The 16259-nt window shown below is 41.0% G+C and overlaps 1 protein-coding gene across 4 annotated transcripts in view; it reads right to left on the bottom strand.

The window, feature by feature from the left end:
- The window catches only part of CYB5R4 (cytochrome b5 reductase 4), a 205057-nt gene that overhangs the window by 79757 nt on the left and 109041 nt on the right, over positions 1–16259 (bottom strand). For all 4 annotated transcript variants that reach the window (XM_075202708.1, XM_075202709.1, XM_075202712.1 and 1 more), the window contains one exon: positions 1308–1365. In XM_075202708.1, coding sequence (XP_075058809.1) covers positions 1308–1365 — 58 coding nt within the window. The remainder of the gene's footprint in view (positions 1–1307; positions 1366–16259) is intronic.

Below are 16259 nucleotides of genomic sequence, written 5' to 3'. Positions count from 1 at the left end.
CCAACTCTGTTGTCGGTTTGAAACTGATCCACTGACTCACCGCTAATTTAGGCGGTATTGAATAACCTCCATTTAATAACACATATCACTTTTCTTTCTTTAAAATAAGAATAGATCTCCCATACATCGTTTGTTCGGTTATAGGTCTTCAAATAGTCATAATAATAATAATTTTTTATACCTTTTCTATAACTTTTTATATGTGCACATATATTTATCCCATTGGTGAGAAAGACTTATAACTGAATTTATTGATGTTTATTGATCCTCACATGGAGTAACCTGTCTTTTTGTCCCATAGACTGTAAGCTTGCGAGCAGGACCTTCTCAACTCTTTGTCTGTTTTACCCAGTTTGTTTATTAGTTTACTATATTTGCCCCCAATTGTAAAGCGCTACGGAATATGTTGGCGCTATATAAATAAATGATGATGATGATGATGATGTTTGTAACTGATATTGTACACAATGTCCTTGATGCTACGGATTTGTTTTCTTTTTCTTTCGAAAAAATACATAAAAAGAGTTTAAAAAAAACCCCAACATCTTTTGATTACATTTGCATGTTTTATTATTTACTAATAAATAGTATTCTGAGATACATTTAACAAACTAAAGTAAACCTTGAATTTGGGTGAGGTTCCCCTTGAGGTACAGGATGCATATCTAGGCTCTAGTCCAGTAGTGAGCAATAGAAAGCGGCCTGGCGAACTTTAACCTGTGGCTTCCAGCTGTGTGCCGCTCTCTGTGTTATTCTCTACAAGTGAAGTCAGTGCAAGGTTAAAAGGAAGCAGGAACGGCATAGCAGGACAGAAAAATGGGGAAACTCCGGACCTCAAGACAGGACACCCGCAGAAACACACAGCACCCGGAGGTTAGATTATCAAGCTAAAATATATTCAGTTGCAGATGCTGAAGGTGATGCTAAGAAATCCCTTTTCTTTATTGTATACTTTCCATGCTCCCAACAGATCTCCAAAGAGCTAAGAAATATTCACTATCTCTACAGAAAAGGATGGGCATTTTGTGATAAGTGAAGCCAATGTCTTTTTGGGGCTGCTTTTCATTCTTGAAATTAAGGGTAATGTGCGGCTCTTGAAGTATAATGGATTGCCCATCACTGCCCTAGACTGTATGTGTGCCTTTTACATCTGTTGGGGCTCATCGTGTCTTTCTTTTCCAGCTCTGAAAGCTCCAGTTTTAGTTACAGCATCGATTGCTCTGCATGAGCAACAACACACTTAACACATGCCTTTATATTTTCTCCACCTGTTCAAAACGTCTTACCGAGTTCTGTTATGGTCTTACCTTTTGCTTGGTGTAGATAACCATAGTAACTGTAGAATCTGTTTGGAACCAGTCATATCTGCATAACAAAATAATTAGAAGAGGTGATTAGAGACCAAAGAATAACATCTGAGAAATGAAGTCTAGAAGCAGAGCAAGTAACCGAATTATTGTATGGATCAAACAGGGCAGGTATATGATCACATGCCAGAGCCGGATCTCTGATTAAGCCCCGTCTCTGGTAAATACAAAAAAATCCCACACACAAACATATATAACTATTTCCAGATGTATTAGAGCATTGTGAGAGATATACATTTTATGAATTTCTTAAAGTAATTCATTTTGTATAATTACTGCTGAAAGAAGAATAGTCTGCAGCTTCTTGCAGAATATTCTCTATGAACTTTGCCTCACATTCTTTTCTCTTCGCCAACATGTCTCTTCTCAAGAATGTGCACATCCAGCAGCTTCGGTACCAGGAGCCCACGACCCCCACTTGAGGCCTACGTGACTGAGATAAGACATCTGCTTTACATCATGCCCACAAACTGCTGACATGGACAAGATGCCTTCAGAAACCTTGTATTCCTTATCTCCCTTTTTCTGTGTAACTATGTATAAATAAAGCTACTCTGACTTAGGGCTGGTCAGAACCAGATACATTTTCAGCCTAACATCTGAAGTTGTCTGTCTCTCTATCGATCGATACCCACAAGGTATAGCAGCCGGAGTTCAGGAGAAAGGACCCGTTTAGGTCATCTCTGACAGTTTCAGTGGGGGCTCGTCCGGGATCTCCAATACATCAGACCTCCCGACAACGGGGTTCTCCCTTTCCAGACAGACAGACGTTAATCCAGCGCTGGTGAGCAAAAAGCTTTATTTTTGCTCTTAGAGCTGTCTCTGTGGAGGGGGAATTATCCCAGCTCGAGGGTACTGCAGTCTGATTGACGGAGATCCCTGAACTCTGGCAACAGATACTATTAAGAGTATCAAGGTACTTGTGTGTAATCTGTCTTGTATTGTTACATGTATTGATATATTGTCTTCTCTATGCCATACACCTGATACATACACATGAATAACACCACAGAACTCAGTCAGATCACACAGTTGACCCTGCAAATAATCTTGATTGTATACTTGATTGTGTTTTTTTGTTGGATTTTAGTAAAAGTAGTCAGGAACATTCAGAAAGGCAGACCCGCTGCAAACTTGTTGTAAAGCAAGACAGGAACAAATAAAAGTTTTCTCATTCAAAATATATTGGACCATAAGGTAATCCCAGTATGGGAAATAAAGGGTCCAAGACAGGAGAGAAATCCGAAAAGTACGGGGATCTAGACCCCATAAAGTATATGCGAAAGCATAAAGGCAAGGATTTCACAAAAGGGATGAGAAAACTGTTCAAAGCTGCAGGGGTGTCTGAGAACGGTACATTAAAAGTTCCATTTTTGAAACAACTAATTAAAGACAATGAGAAAGCACTGAAAGAAAAAGGTTATTTTGACAGATGTGTTGCATGGTGTAAAATGTCAGAAGAATTAGAGAATGACAATGATTGCTGTGATATGTTACAGTTAACAAATTTAAGTGACACTGATGAAATAGAAAATGTATCACAAGCTAAATGATATAATGACTAAAACAATGAATCAAGTAGGTTGTGTACTAAAAATGTATGTTTAAATGCTGCGCAGCTGAAGAGTGAGATGTGCCCCTCCCTTATTCTGTGTAAAAGATTTCAGTGTGTTGAGATAAGAAGCACTCTGTGTTTTTTTGTTATCTGACAATGTATGTAACATTGATAAAATGGTTCTTCCAAGTATGTTTCTATTTTTCAATAGGAAAAATATGTCCGGAGTGCTGATTGATATTAGCATGTTGAAGCTAATGTGTATTTAGTCTAATGCTGGGACATGTAGTTCCACAGCAGTAGGCTGGAAGATAGCAGTTAATTTTTCTTTCTCTGTATGTGAGTTTTATCTCCTTCTTACTGTGTGTGAGGGAGATCCGTTTTTGTCTGTCTTGACCGTTTTACAAGAGACATGTTTTAAGATTGAAAAAGCTGTACAGTTGTAAATGTAATGTTTTTGAAGAGATGCAAAAGAAGTTTTAAAGTCTTTGGTCCGTCACAAGACTGTAAATAATGTACATTATCACTATCACTGGTGTCAAAACAAAGTTGGCTGGGGTCCAACAAGCCGTTTCTATATTTGAACAAAGTAATTTTTATTTTTTATTTTTTATTAAGAAAAATAGCTTTCTCTTTAATGAAGTTGAGAATTGTGGGAGTGAGCTTTACATGGAGAGATATTACAAGCTGTTTTTATCTGTGTAAAATGGCGCTGATAAATGTTCTCAGAAATCAGGAGGGTTTGTTATGCCCATAAAGAATTGTTACGAGGTAAAATGTCGTCTGTGAGCGAGAATTGTGAATATATTTGTACTGTAAACATGGAAAGCACAGAATCTGGAAATATGTGTGAATATTTGGTTTACAAAGAGATGATGAGAAAGGAGTGGCTTTGAACACTCGACCAGGTCTCGTCACTTTGACATTCACTGTTTGTGATATTGGGGACTGCCTCTTTGAGGAAATCAGTTTTTCATTGCATGGAACGCATAGCGTCACAGTTAAGCTACAAAGAGAAACTTTTAAGCAAGTGTCGTATTAGCAGCTGTTCAACGTGAATTAATAACAGTTACTGTAATTCCTAGTGAATAAATGTTAATCTTTATGCAAAAGTTTTTTTCTTCACAGATCTCCAGCAAAAAAGACCATTTAGGCAATCCAGATTGCATTGATCCAACTTCCAATGAATAGAAGTTGCAATATGTTTTGGTCAACAGCTGAACAAAAAGCAGCTTTTGAGCTGATCAAAGATTTAATCACAAGCGCCCCAGCCCTTGGGCTACCTAACTATGAACTACCGTTTAACTTGTTCTGCCATGAACAAGAAGGGCACGCTCATGGCGTACTAACACAAGAGCATGGGAGCAGACAAAGACCATTGGGGTACTACTCACAAAAAAATTAGACCCCCTCATAGTGGGAGCCCCAACATGTATAAAAGCAGTAGCAGCAGCCGCTTTATTGCTACAAAAAGTTGCAGACATAGTGCTGGATCACCCTCTCACCATTCAGGTACCACACTCAGTCATGGAAATACTGAATCAAGCCAGAACAAAACACATCTCAGTGGCTAGATTAACTAAATATGAAGTAGCACTGCTGACACCCTCAAACGTTACACTAAAAAGATGCACAGTTTTAAGTCCAGCAACATTGTTCCCAAGTTGCATGGATATAAAAGAGGGGAGTAACACTATAGACGCTGCAAACACAGACAGTATAGAAAGTGATGCTGAAGACACAGACAATACAGAGAGTGTTGAGGCTGTGACAAAGCAGGAAACACAACTAAAAAATTTTCTCTGTGATCATGACTGTCTAGCCTTAATGGATCTGGAAACTAAACCTCCCGGGGATGTTAAAGAGACACCTCTTAGCAACCCTGATTTACTCCTGTTTGTAGATGGGTCCAGGTACTATGAGGAGGGCTCTCCCAAAACTGGTTATGCAGTTACAACAGAAACAGACATTGTACTCCAGCAACCCCTCCCACCAAGTCAATCTGCACAGCAAGCTGAATTAGAAGCACTTATAACTGCATGTCAGTATGCAGAAGGGAGAACAGCTAACATTTACACTGACTCCAGATATGCCTTTGGGGTTGCACATGACTATCAAAGTATTTGGAAGAACAGACACTTTATGGCCTCTAACGGTAAACCCATTAAAAATGCAGAAATCATTTTGAGGTTGTTTGCTGCATTAAAACTACCCAAGGAAGTGGCAGTCATAAAGGTAAAAGCACACACCAGAGAGCAGACTATGGAAGTAAGAGGGAACAGACTAGCAGATCAGGCTGCAAGAGCTGCAGCAGACTTACCGCTAGTACAACACTATTTAGTGTCCACCACACCCCCCACCCTCCCTATAGATCTGGAAATGCTAAAAATCCTCCAAAAGCAAGCAGCAGTATCTGAAAGAGAGGAGTGGAAAAAGAGGGGTCGGAACACATAAAGGGCATATGGGCCACAACAGACAGACACTGTCTCCCTAGAGTCCTTTTTCCTACACTGGCTGCTCTAGTGCATGGGCCTTCCCATGTTTCAAAAGACGCAATAATTAACTCTGTATTCAGACACTGGATCGCGCCAGACTTCAGCACAGCTGCCAGTAATCTGGTAAAGGCCTGCACCATCTGTAACACACACAACCCTGGTCACACAGTAACAGTACCTCCCAGGGTGACACTGGCTGCAATGCCTTCCCCTAGCCCTATACTCAGTCAGGACAACACCTAATAAGAAACACAGGCTGAGCCCCTATGAAATACTGTTTGGGGGGCCGCCAAAGATAGGGTGTTATTTTCCACAATCTTTAGTGAAACACCAAGGTGAACTGACTAGTTATGTGAAAGAACTACAGAAGTCCCTCACTAACATACATTCTCGAGTTTTCTCTTCAATCCCAGATCAAGAGGATTGCACTGGAACACATGCCCTGGTGCCAGGAGATTACGTCTTCGTAAAAAGACACGTGAGGAGGTCTCTGGAACCACGATTTGAGGGGCCATATCAAGTTCTGTTGACTACACCCACTTCTGTGAAACTTGAAGGGAAGGATCCTTGGATCCACGCCAGCCACTGCAAAAAGGCTACGGTGACCCAGGAAAAACCATGAAGGGGAGTAAGGTCCTTTTAAAAATTGTTCTTTTTCTATGTTTTCCTACAACCTTTTCTAACTTAGAAGAGCCAGAGAATGTTATAGCACACTTGCACAAAGCCATTAGTCAAATAACCAATACCAGCAACTGCTGGGTATGTTCTCGTACTCCTTCCATCAGTAAAAATATAGCTCTGGTTCCCATACCTTTGAGTAGTGAAGAGCTGACTAAAATGAGAGAGGGAAACTTCTCATGTGGACGCATGGTCAGCCACAAGTATAAAACCACCAGATACCCAGTAGTAAAACTAGGCACGAATGGAGTCAGACCAAAATACTGTTTCAATAAGGGAATAGAATCCAATAGGGCTATAAATGAGTCAATATGGACCCCATATGGCCAAATACGCATTAGTTACCACAATAAGAGTTTCCCTTTAGGGTCCGTCCCTAAGTCACGCTGTCAGGTTATAGTAAATTTCACCCAACCTTATTTATCACACTGTAATTCTAAATGCAGCCAAACAGAGAAGAAGTAATAGACAGGTACATGACAGAAGCCAAAGAAATGAAGGAGAATTTCAGGAAAGAGAATTTTGACCCCGATACAGTAAATGATGGCTGGTGGACATCAGCCTTCTCATGGTTAAATCCTAGCAATTGGGGCACAGGTATTTTCGCATGGATTTCAGGCATTTTAATATGGATAGCTAAGATATTCGCTTTATTGTTGTTGCTATATGTCATTTTTAAACTAAGCTTATGTTTTTTCCAATGCTGTTTGAAAAGGTGCAGAAATGATCTCATTCTGAATAAGAAGTCTCTTAAAAGACATGTAAAGCCCAAACCGGTATCAGAGGTTTACCTTGTCCTCTCTGAGCTTTAAGGCTCTTTTGTACTCTCCCCCCTTCAGTCTTTCCCATTTTCTTTTTTATTATTTTTAAGAATTAGGTGTACATGAACCACAGACCTGATTGAATGTACCTTTACCATCCTCTAAGGGCCTATTAGAGGTTCCATTGAATTGAATGAAGTAGGTCGGGTGCAGGAGTGCTTCATGCACACCAAAAGGGCAATTATAAAAATGATAAAAAGAGGGGTTTATGTGAGAGATATACATTTTATGAATTTCTTAAAGTAATGCATTTTGTATAATTACTGCTGAAAGAAGAATAGTCTGCAGCTTCTTGCAGAATATTCTCTATGAACTTTGCCTCACATTCTTTTCTCTTCGCCAACATGTCTCTTCTCAAGAATGTGCACATACAGCAGCTTCGGTACCAGGAGCCCACGACCCCCACTTGAGGCCTACGTGCCTGAGATAAGACATCTGCTTTACATCATGTCCACAAACTGCTGACATGGACAAGATGCCTTCAGAAACCTTGTATTCCTTATCTCCCTTTTTCTGTGTAACTATGTATAAATAAAGCTACTCTGACTTAGGGCTGGTCAGAACCAGATACATTTTCAGCCTAACATCTGAAGTTGTCTGTCTCTCTATCGATCGATACCCACAAGGTATAGCAGCCGGAGTTCAGGAGAAAGGACCCGTTTAGGTCATCTCTGACAGCATAAAGTTGAATACCTAGAATATTGGCTTAGGAGGAACAACTTCCACTTTATAGGCTTCCGAAAAAGAATGGAGGAGGGTAAGCCTAAACATTTCATGGATGTATGGCTTCTAATATCAGTTTGGGGTTTAAAATGTATCCTCCTCTTCTCACTGGAGCGAGATAACCGTATACCTGGGAAAATAAATCAGCCATGCAACACCTAATATTGCATACATTCTGAACTACATGGAGTAAGCAAAACTGCATGCCATGGTACGAAAATCCCGACACAATTGCGATTTATTTGTATTTCTCAGTGGAGGTGTAAAGGAAGTTAACAGAAGAGAGAGTTGTCTTCAGGACCAAGAAATAAAATATTAAATATGTTGCAAAACAGAGAGTAATTTATTGAGGAAAACTGTTTTTTCACTAAAGCAGCACAACTATCATGGTGACTGGAAACACGACCTCCACATCTGGTGGCACAGACTACCTGAAATGATCCAAGCTATTTTCATCTCTATAAAGTTGTGTTTGGGAGTCATACTACCATATTTGCTACAGTGTGCTGTGGATGTGCGAGTTTGGGGTAAGGTTTCAATTACAAATCAGTTCCTGTTTTTTTCACTTTTCTTGTCAAGGCACATATTAAAGCCTCAAAGATTTTTTGCATCTCAGTCTATTGTCATTATCCAATACATAAAATTGTTAGGTCAAATAAGTAAAAACCGTCTCGACTACAAATATTTGTTATTAATATGCACTTACAAATTTATATATTTTTTTTAATTATTCACCAGATCACGGTTTACTGTGTGATTTCAGTGTTTACATCATGTGCAAGGCATATCATTTCGCTACACAACTATTTATGTACATTTTATTGTCAATTGTGATAGGGTTGTGACATTCTAAATGGTTAATTTAAAATACACTAATCAGTTGCAAATTATTATGAAAATGGTCATCTGTTATGGTGATCAGAGTGGAGATACTAAAGAATGCCAATCTAGGAAAAACATAGCTCATGTATATTGCCCACTGCCATTTAAAATCAAACTTATTTCAGAGACACTTCCAAAGATGCAGGAAGAAGGGGTGTCCTAAAGAATGATTTCAGGGACATAGGTCGCAAACTTAAGGTAAGGACATCCAAGGTCTAACCCGGTCATTGATGCCAACATGCACCAAATCCGCTGGGTCATTCCCAGCCCCTCCCAACAATCTGTCCACCCGAGTCGCAATATGCAGAGTCCGAGCACCCGGGAGACAACACACTGTTTGGCATGCACGGTCCCGGTAACAGATTGCCCTATCTACCTTCCTAATAATTGAATCCCCTACCACCACAATCTGCCTGGGTCCCTGAGTAACTTTGGCCCCCTCTATGCTGGAGAACCATTCCCCTGGTTGCTAGAGGAAGCAGTCTCATCCAACTCTACCAATTCTGAACAACCTTCCACAGTATCTTAATCCAATCTGGCAAATCTGCTGGGATTGCTTAGCTCAGAACTGGCCTGCATCTTCCTCCCTCTGATACCCCTAGTAACTGTTACCCAGCTGCCTACCTGGGCATCCTCCTGTGTCTCTACTCCACCCTGCTCAGCTAACGCATCAACGGTGAGCTGTAAACTCTGCTCCAGGTTGGCAATCTTTCTCAATGTTGCAATGGTCTGCTTTAGATCAGTTACCTGGGCTTCCAAACAGACCAATTATTATTAATTTTTATTTATAAGGCGCCACAAGGCGTCCGCAGCGCCGTACAGAGACAAACAAATTACAATACAATGGGAGACAGCACAGTACAGTAAACAGTAAGCACAGCAACTCAGTAAGCTCAATGCACAGCTATAGAGGGCGAGGAAGGGGGAGGGAGGATCCGCAAACTACGGGGCCCAAGAAGGAGGGTGCGGAAGACAGGGAGACCCCCAGGGGGGAGGAGGGAGCGAGAGTGGACGTGGGGTGGAGGACCCTCGAGGAGGAGGGCTAAGTAGCTGGAGTGCAGAGTTAGAAGTGGTGGAAACAGGAGGAGAGATGGCCCTGCTCAGAGGAGCGTACAATCTAAGGGGAGTGGTGGACAGACAGAGATGACACAGGGGAGAGAAGGAGAGTAGGGGGACGGAGGCAGAAGATAAGGTAGGAAGTTAAGTGGGAGACAGAAAGGCTTTAAGAAAAAGGTGGGTTTTTAGGGCCCGTTTGAAACTGGACAGATTAGGGGAAGTTCTGATGGAGGGAGGGAGCTAGTTCCAGTGGAGGGGGGCAGCGCAGGTGAAGTCTTGGATACACGCGTGGGAGGAGGTTATAAGGGGGGAAGAGAGGCGACGGTCAGAAGCAGAACGGAGAGGGCGGGATGGAGCTTGAATAAAGAGGAGGGTGGAGATGTAGGGCGCAGTAGAGTTGGCGAGGGCCTTGTAGGTGAGTGTGAGGAGCTTAAAGAGGATTCTGAAGGGGAATGGGAGCCAGTGAAGGGCTAGGTAGAGGGGGGAGACAGAAGAGGAGCGGCGAGAAAGGAAAATAAGCCTAGCGGCAGCGTTAAGATCAGATCAAAGGGGATCGAGATGAGAGTGGGGGAGGCCAGTGAGGAAGAGGTTGCAGTAGTCCAGGCGGGAGATGATCAGAGAGTGGATAAGGCATTTGGTGGCATCTTAGGAGAGGAAGGGCCGGATGCGAGTGATGTTAAGCAGCTGGAAGCGGCAGGATTTAGCAAGAGAGAGGATGTGGGGGCCAAAGGAGAGAGAGGAGTCAAGGGTGACACCAAGGCAGCTAAGTTGGGGGACAGGGGAGGTAGAGGTGTTGTCGACAGTGATGGAGAGGTCAGAAGGTGATGAGGTATGAGAGGGAGGAAAAACTATGAGCTCAGTTTTGGCAAGGTTAAGACTGGAGGGTGTGAAGGAGGAGGGGGTGGTCAACGGTGTCAAAGGCTGCAGAGAGGTCAAGGAGGATGAGAAGGGAGAAGTGGCCCCTGGCTTTAGCAGAGAGGAGGTCATTGGTGACTTTTGCCAGGGCAGTTTCAGTGGAGTGGAGGGGTCGGAAACCAGACTGGAGAGGATCAAGGAGGGAGTATTCAGAAAGGTAGGAGGTGCGACGGCTGCAGACTAGCCTCTCGAAAATTTTGGAGGCAAAAGGGAGAAGAGATATGGGGCGATAGTTCGAGAGAGAATTGCTCACATTTTTCACAAAGGTATAAACCTTGGAACACTTGCTCCAAGTGTGCATACATATGACAAGATATGCAGAGTGAGATCATCAAGCCTGCTACCACTCATCTTATTATGGCTAACCTAACTTCTTATAGCATAGTGAACTTGAGAGTACTAACCTTTGCTAGCCACTTCAATGTTGAAAGGTACCAATCAGCAGTGTGGTATAAAAGAATTTAAAAGGCCTTACATGCAATAAAGCAACATGGACTTTGAAAATATCAGGATATCCCCCCAAAGTTAATGAAAATACAAGGAGAAACCTCATATGGAGACTACCAAGAGGCTTACAGCAACATTCAGAAAGGTCTGGCAGGAACTGGTCCCTCCCTAGATGTAACAAAAATCTCCTGCATTTTACACATGTCTGAGCTATGGGGTAGGGTAGCAAGATGGAAGTAATTTCTCACAAAAAAAGAACAACCAAGCCTATCCAAATTTTACAAAAAAAATTACATTAAATCATCCCCAAACCATATGGGAACATGTTATATGGTCTGATGAGACAAAGTTTGATCTTTTTGGCCTTAATTCTTAAACATATGCTTTGAGCAAAAGCAACACAGTTCATGAAAGTACATCTTGCAACATGATAATAAACCAAAGCACACATCCAAGTTAACTAAGCAGTCGCTTCAGGGAAGAAGAACATTTTGGAATGGCACAGTCAGAACTAAGACCTCAATCCCATTGAAAACCTGTGAAATGATGTAAAGAGGGCTGTGCACAGGAGATCCCGTTCCAATTTGATGGACCTTGAACATTTTTGGAGTATAGAGAGAATGGAATAGCAAAATCCAGGTGTGTGAAGGTGAGCCTTATTTCAAGAGACTCAATACTATAATAAAAGGAAGGTGCTTCCACAAAGTACTAGTTTATGGGATGTGAACACTAATGCAACCAGGGCAGTATAGATTGTTTTATGATCTTGACTCAGGCTACATTACAAGCACCTGAAAATGCAATAGGGATATGTAAACTTTTTATTTCCACGTTATATAATTACATAGTTTTAAGAGTTGGGGCTTACAGTCTAATTTCCCTAACACACACACAGACAGAGACAGACAGACAGACAGACAGAATAGGGTCAATTTGTTAGCAGCCAAATAACCTACCAGTATGTTTTTTGGAGTGTGGAAGGAAACCCGGAGCACCTGGAGGAAACCCACGCAAACACGGGGAGAACACACAAACTCCATACAGATAAGGCCATGTCGGGAATTGAACTCATGACCCCAGTGCCATAAGGCAGAAGTGCTAACCACTAGGCCACCGCGCTACCATGTGAATGATATTGTATGGAAATTGACTACTTCATTTACCATGTATGTGACTGTGTCAAAATACAAACACACTGGTAAGAAGTTTTACACACTATCTTGTTTTGGGTCGGGATCTCCCTTTTACTCACAGGCTATGTATTCTTCTAACAACTGTTTTTAATATAGACTTATTCTATGCACAACTATTTTTAACCAAACAGCTAGACCATCATGCTCTCAAAGGAAAGTATTGATAAATAGAGAATGACACATTCACAAGATCACATGTTCTCACAGAAGGTGTCAATCCAAGTTTGAGACCTTTGGACACAAAGCCCACATATGGTATATGATAAGATGCATATAATAATTGAATCAAGTCTTACATCATTTTGACTAAACATAATGACTAATCAATTATGCATTGCTCTGATGTAATTGGACCTATAACATCATATACTGTATGTTTGTCTTGATTTCTATTGGAAACTAAGAAATTACATTTGACGATTGATTTATTTTTTCTTACATTGTTATTTATTTTGCTATTCATTGTCTAAAACGAATACAAAATTCCCTAAAACAATGACACCATTTATGTTTTACACATTAATATGTCCAAAAAGCAAACAAGGAATTGTATAGATAAGATAATTATTTTACTTCTCAAATAATAAATATTATTATTATTATTATTATTAATAATATACTTGCCCACTCTTCCGGAATGTCCAGGAGACTCCTGAATTCGGGGTTGGTCTCTAGACTCCTGAAAGGGCAGGCAATTCTCTCGCATTCTGCCCACTTTCTAGTGAAGTGGGCAGGATGGGAGCCTCAATGATGCGATCTGTGGTGAATCGCGTCATTTTGGCCCCGTTCCCAGCGACAAAATTTGTTGCGGGGGTAGGGGTTAAAATTACGCTATTTACCACAAGCCGCCCCCTACCACCCTGTTGGAAAGTATGCCTAACAGACTGTTGCTGACGGTGCTTCCTTCCTCTTATTTACAGTACTTATTACTAGCAATGAGATTAGGCAAGAAACGTCCACAGGAAATGTGGGAGAACAATTAAAGCATAATTTAAAACAAGTAAATTCTATTAAATATATTAGACCCAAACACACATATTTACAAATACAATACCATACCGGTGAGCTTTAGTTAAAGAGACTTAGCAATGATTGTTCTCTTGTAAGAGTGATATTACTTAAGCTAGTTTTGTGTAGCAGACACCACTGGAGCCTTGGGACTATCTGGCCTGCACTTTTCCACTTCAAACTCAGTTTGAAGGTGTTTTAGGTGTTGGCTCATTGCATTACTCAATCACTAGCTGATGCAACTATAGGCAGCTTAGTGATGACACCGCAGGAGAGACACATATAGTGTTTAAGGTTTCTACTGAATGCATGTTTACAACTTGCTATGTGAATTGTAGGTTACGGTCACAATCCATGGACATAATAATATGGTATTATAGCAAGTTGCCCTTTCACCATTCAAACTGCATTTTGAAGATACACAGCCAGAAAATTGCTACAGGCAATCACAATCTCAATCAAAACATATTCTGTAGGTCCCAAAAAGAAAAAGTCACATTTTAATTTTTTTATTATTAAAATTACTCTTTAAAAAGGAGAAATAACTAAGAAATAACTAATCAAGTTAAATGTATGGGTCATTACCTGGCAACCTGAAAAAATATTTTTTTGTTGTGATCACTCTGAGACACCAGTTTATAATATTGGTGTGACAGGGTGGACCGCCTATGCCACCCTGTCTGTTGTTGCTGTGAACCAGCTTGCCTTACTTTGCCACCGTTCCCTTTCATTATCCCAAATGCGCCCTGCTGCCGCAGTAGGTGGGGCTTACAATGCTGCCACCACTGAGCTCCTTCTATGGCACTCAGAACCACGTTCCTTCTGGGTAACAGACGCTGCTAGTTTTACCTCGATGCTGGTGTACCCGGGCTGGTAACTCCGGACCTCTTACTATAGGTCCGGGTTTCTGTGAATGGATCATCCCCTGGCCTATCACATTGACCAGGGCTGCATGTAGCAGGCAGAGCGGTGGTACTGGAAACGCTTGGGTCCAAACCTCAGAGACAGCCGGAGAACGGATTAGATTTTTGATCTAATCTGCAGATCACAGGAATACAGCAATATTGAAGATGTTTTCAAGCAGGTCTTGAAGCAAGATGTTTATTTGCTCACACTGGTTAGTGGTACCAGTGATCAGTTCAGATGAAAATCAGAAGAATACATTTCAGTGTAAAAGTCAGTGCATTTATACCTTTCAGACACATGCTATTTTTAGCATCAGGATATACTCTATTTACACAAACATGGATTTACATGCATTGCAAATACACTAATATTTATACTTAGCTATGAAATTCTTAAACAACTTGCTGTGATTTCCTGGATCTTATTTCAGAGACAGGAGACCCACCAGCAAGTCAAAAGGTCTGACTGGCATGAATACTTCAGACAGTCGCCGAATACCCATTCCCACAGAACAACGAAAAAACCCCAAAACAAGCTAATTCCCCACATCACAATACACCAAAGGCTTAGTAAACACAGGCTCATAGTATCAGATATATACATCACAAATAGGCATTTCCTATAGCAAGGTTAAACAAGAGACGAATTTCTTCCCCTGGTCTCAGAAATAACGATTCCCTATCTCACAATATGTATATTGTAAATATCAAAATCAATATCAAAAATAAGTGCAAGTGCAATTATATAAATAAGTGCCCTGCGCTATTTGCTTTAAATAAATTTTTACCAAAAGTTATTTAATAGTGATCCAGTCATACCTATTAGGTATGTGTTTTAATAGCATTAGCATTGCTTTTTATTTTAAATACAGCAAACAGTTAAACTTTTCCTTGGTTAAAACATCCACAGTTTACAAGCTACTGCAACTGAAACAAGTTAACAGACTTATTTTAGTAGTTTATAAATAAGCAATATGCTGTTACCACTCAATATTTAAAACCAATTAAGCCTATCTTGTTTCTGGATGTAGTTCTAACTACCCAAGGAGAGATGCCGCTACTAATTATTTACTTCCCACTGCCATATAATATTAATGAAGTCTCATTAAGTCATTTCTTTCTGCTGTTTGCAAAATTAGTAATGTATTGTACAGCAGTGTTTTTAAGCCTTCTTAAATAATGAATTACATTAATTGATTGGTACTGCAGACTAAAACATGTATAAAAGGCCTGAGTGTTTATAATTGTATAAATGCTAAAATCCCAAATTCACTAAATTAAGCCACAAGACAAACAAAGCAGGTTGCAACCTCGAATAATCTAATTTAAAACGCTGCAAAATATGCTGGTACTATATAAATAAATGTGTCAACCCACAGGCTGATCAGACTACAGCCTAGGGAGCATACATTTTGGGGGAGTCATCAGCAAGATCCTACCTGCACCCAGGGGACCAAAGCTTAGCGCGCACCCACACCTGCATTTGTGGCTGGTGGACAGTGATAAGCATGTCGGAGGAGGGGCAGCGCTATACTGCAGAGGTGCTCCATCTGCCATACCGCTTGCCCACTCGACCACCATCTTGTTGTGAAGGAGGTCTTGAGGAGCATCTGCGCAGTGTAGCACAGGGCATTCCTGCCCTCCAACTGCTGTCATGGGAGAAGTGCTCATGACCCATTGCTCCTCCCACTGGACAACTCGCCAGCTTCAAAAGCCTGGTCTGTCTGTACATGGCAGCCATCTTTACTGGGCAGTAGGTAAATGGTGGTTTTGATTATGATTTATGAAGAAAAACATAGCACAGCCAAATGGACAATCCTCCTAAATCATACAGGATTTCAAAGCATTTTACTTGGCATCCTAAAAAGGTATCAGGTTCAAGAAATTGCTATTTTAATAGGATTAATAATTGAAAAGGGTAGCACAGCTCCGGCCTCCTCTCTAGCTCCCATTTCCCTTCTTCCCCACCAGACTCTGTTTATAAGACTATGGAGGCTATAAAGGACCAGGATCGGTAATGGGTTAACACTACGGGAATATTAAGGACATTATGGGATTTGTTGGTGAATATGAATGTAAATGGTAACGTTAGTGATGACAGTAGCAGGGGTGGTGGGACTCTGAGTGATAGCCTAGGACTGCCAGAACCCTTAATGAGGCCCTGACTACTGGGATATTACTGGACATTGCTACTAATTTTTATATCATTGTGGG

The sequence above is a fragment of the Mixophyes fleayi genome, chromosome 3, assembly GCF_038048845.1.
Source record: "Mixophyes fleayi isolate aMixFle1 chromosome 3, aMixFle1.hap1, whole genome shotgun sequence".
Lineage (NCBI taxonomy): Eukaryota > Metazoa > Chordata > Amphibia > Anura > Limnodynastidae > Mixophyes > Mixophyes fleayi.
Note: the sequence above shows the minus strand (reverse complement) of the source record. Positions and strands in the feature narration are given on the sequence as shown.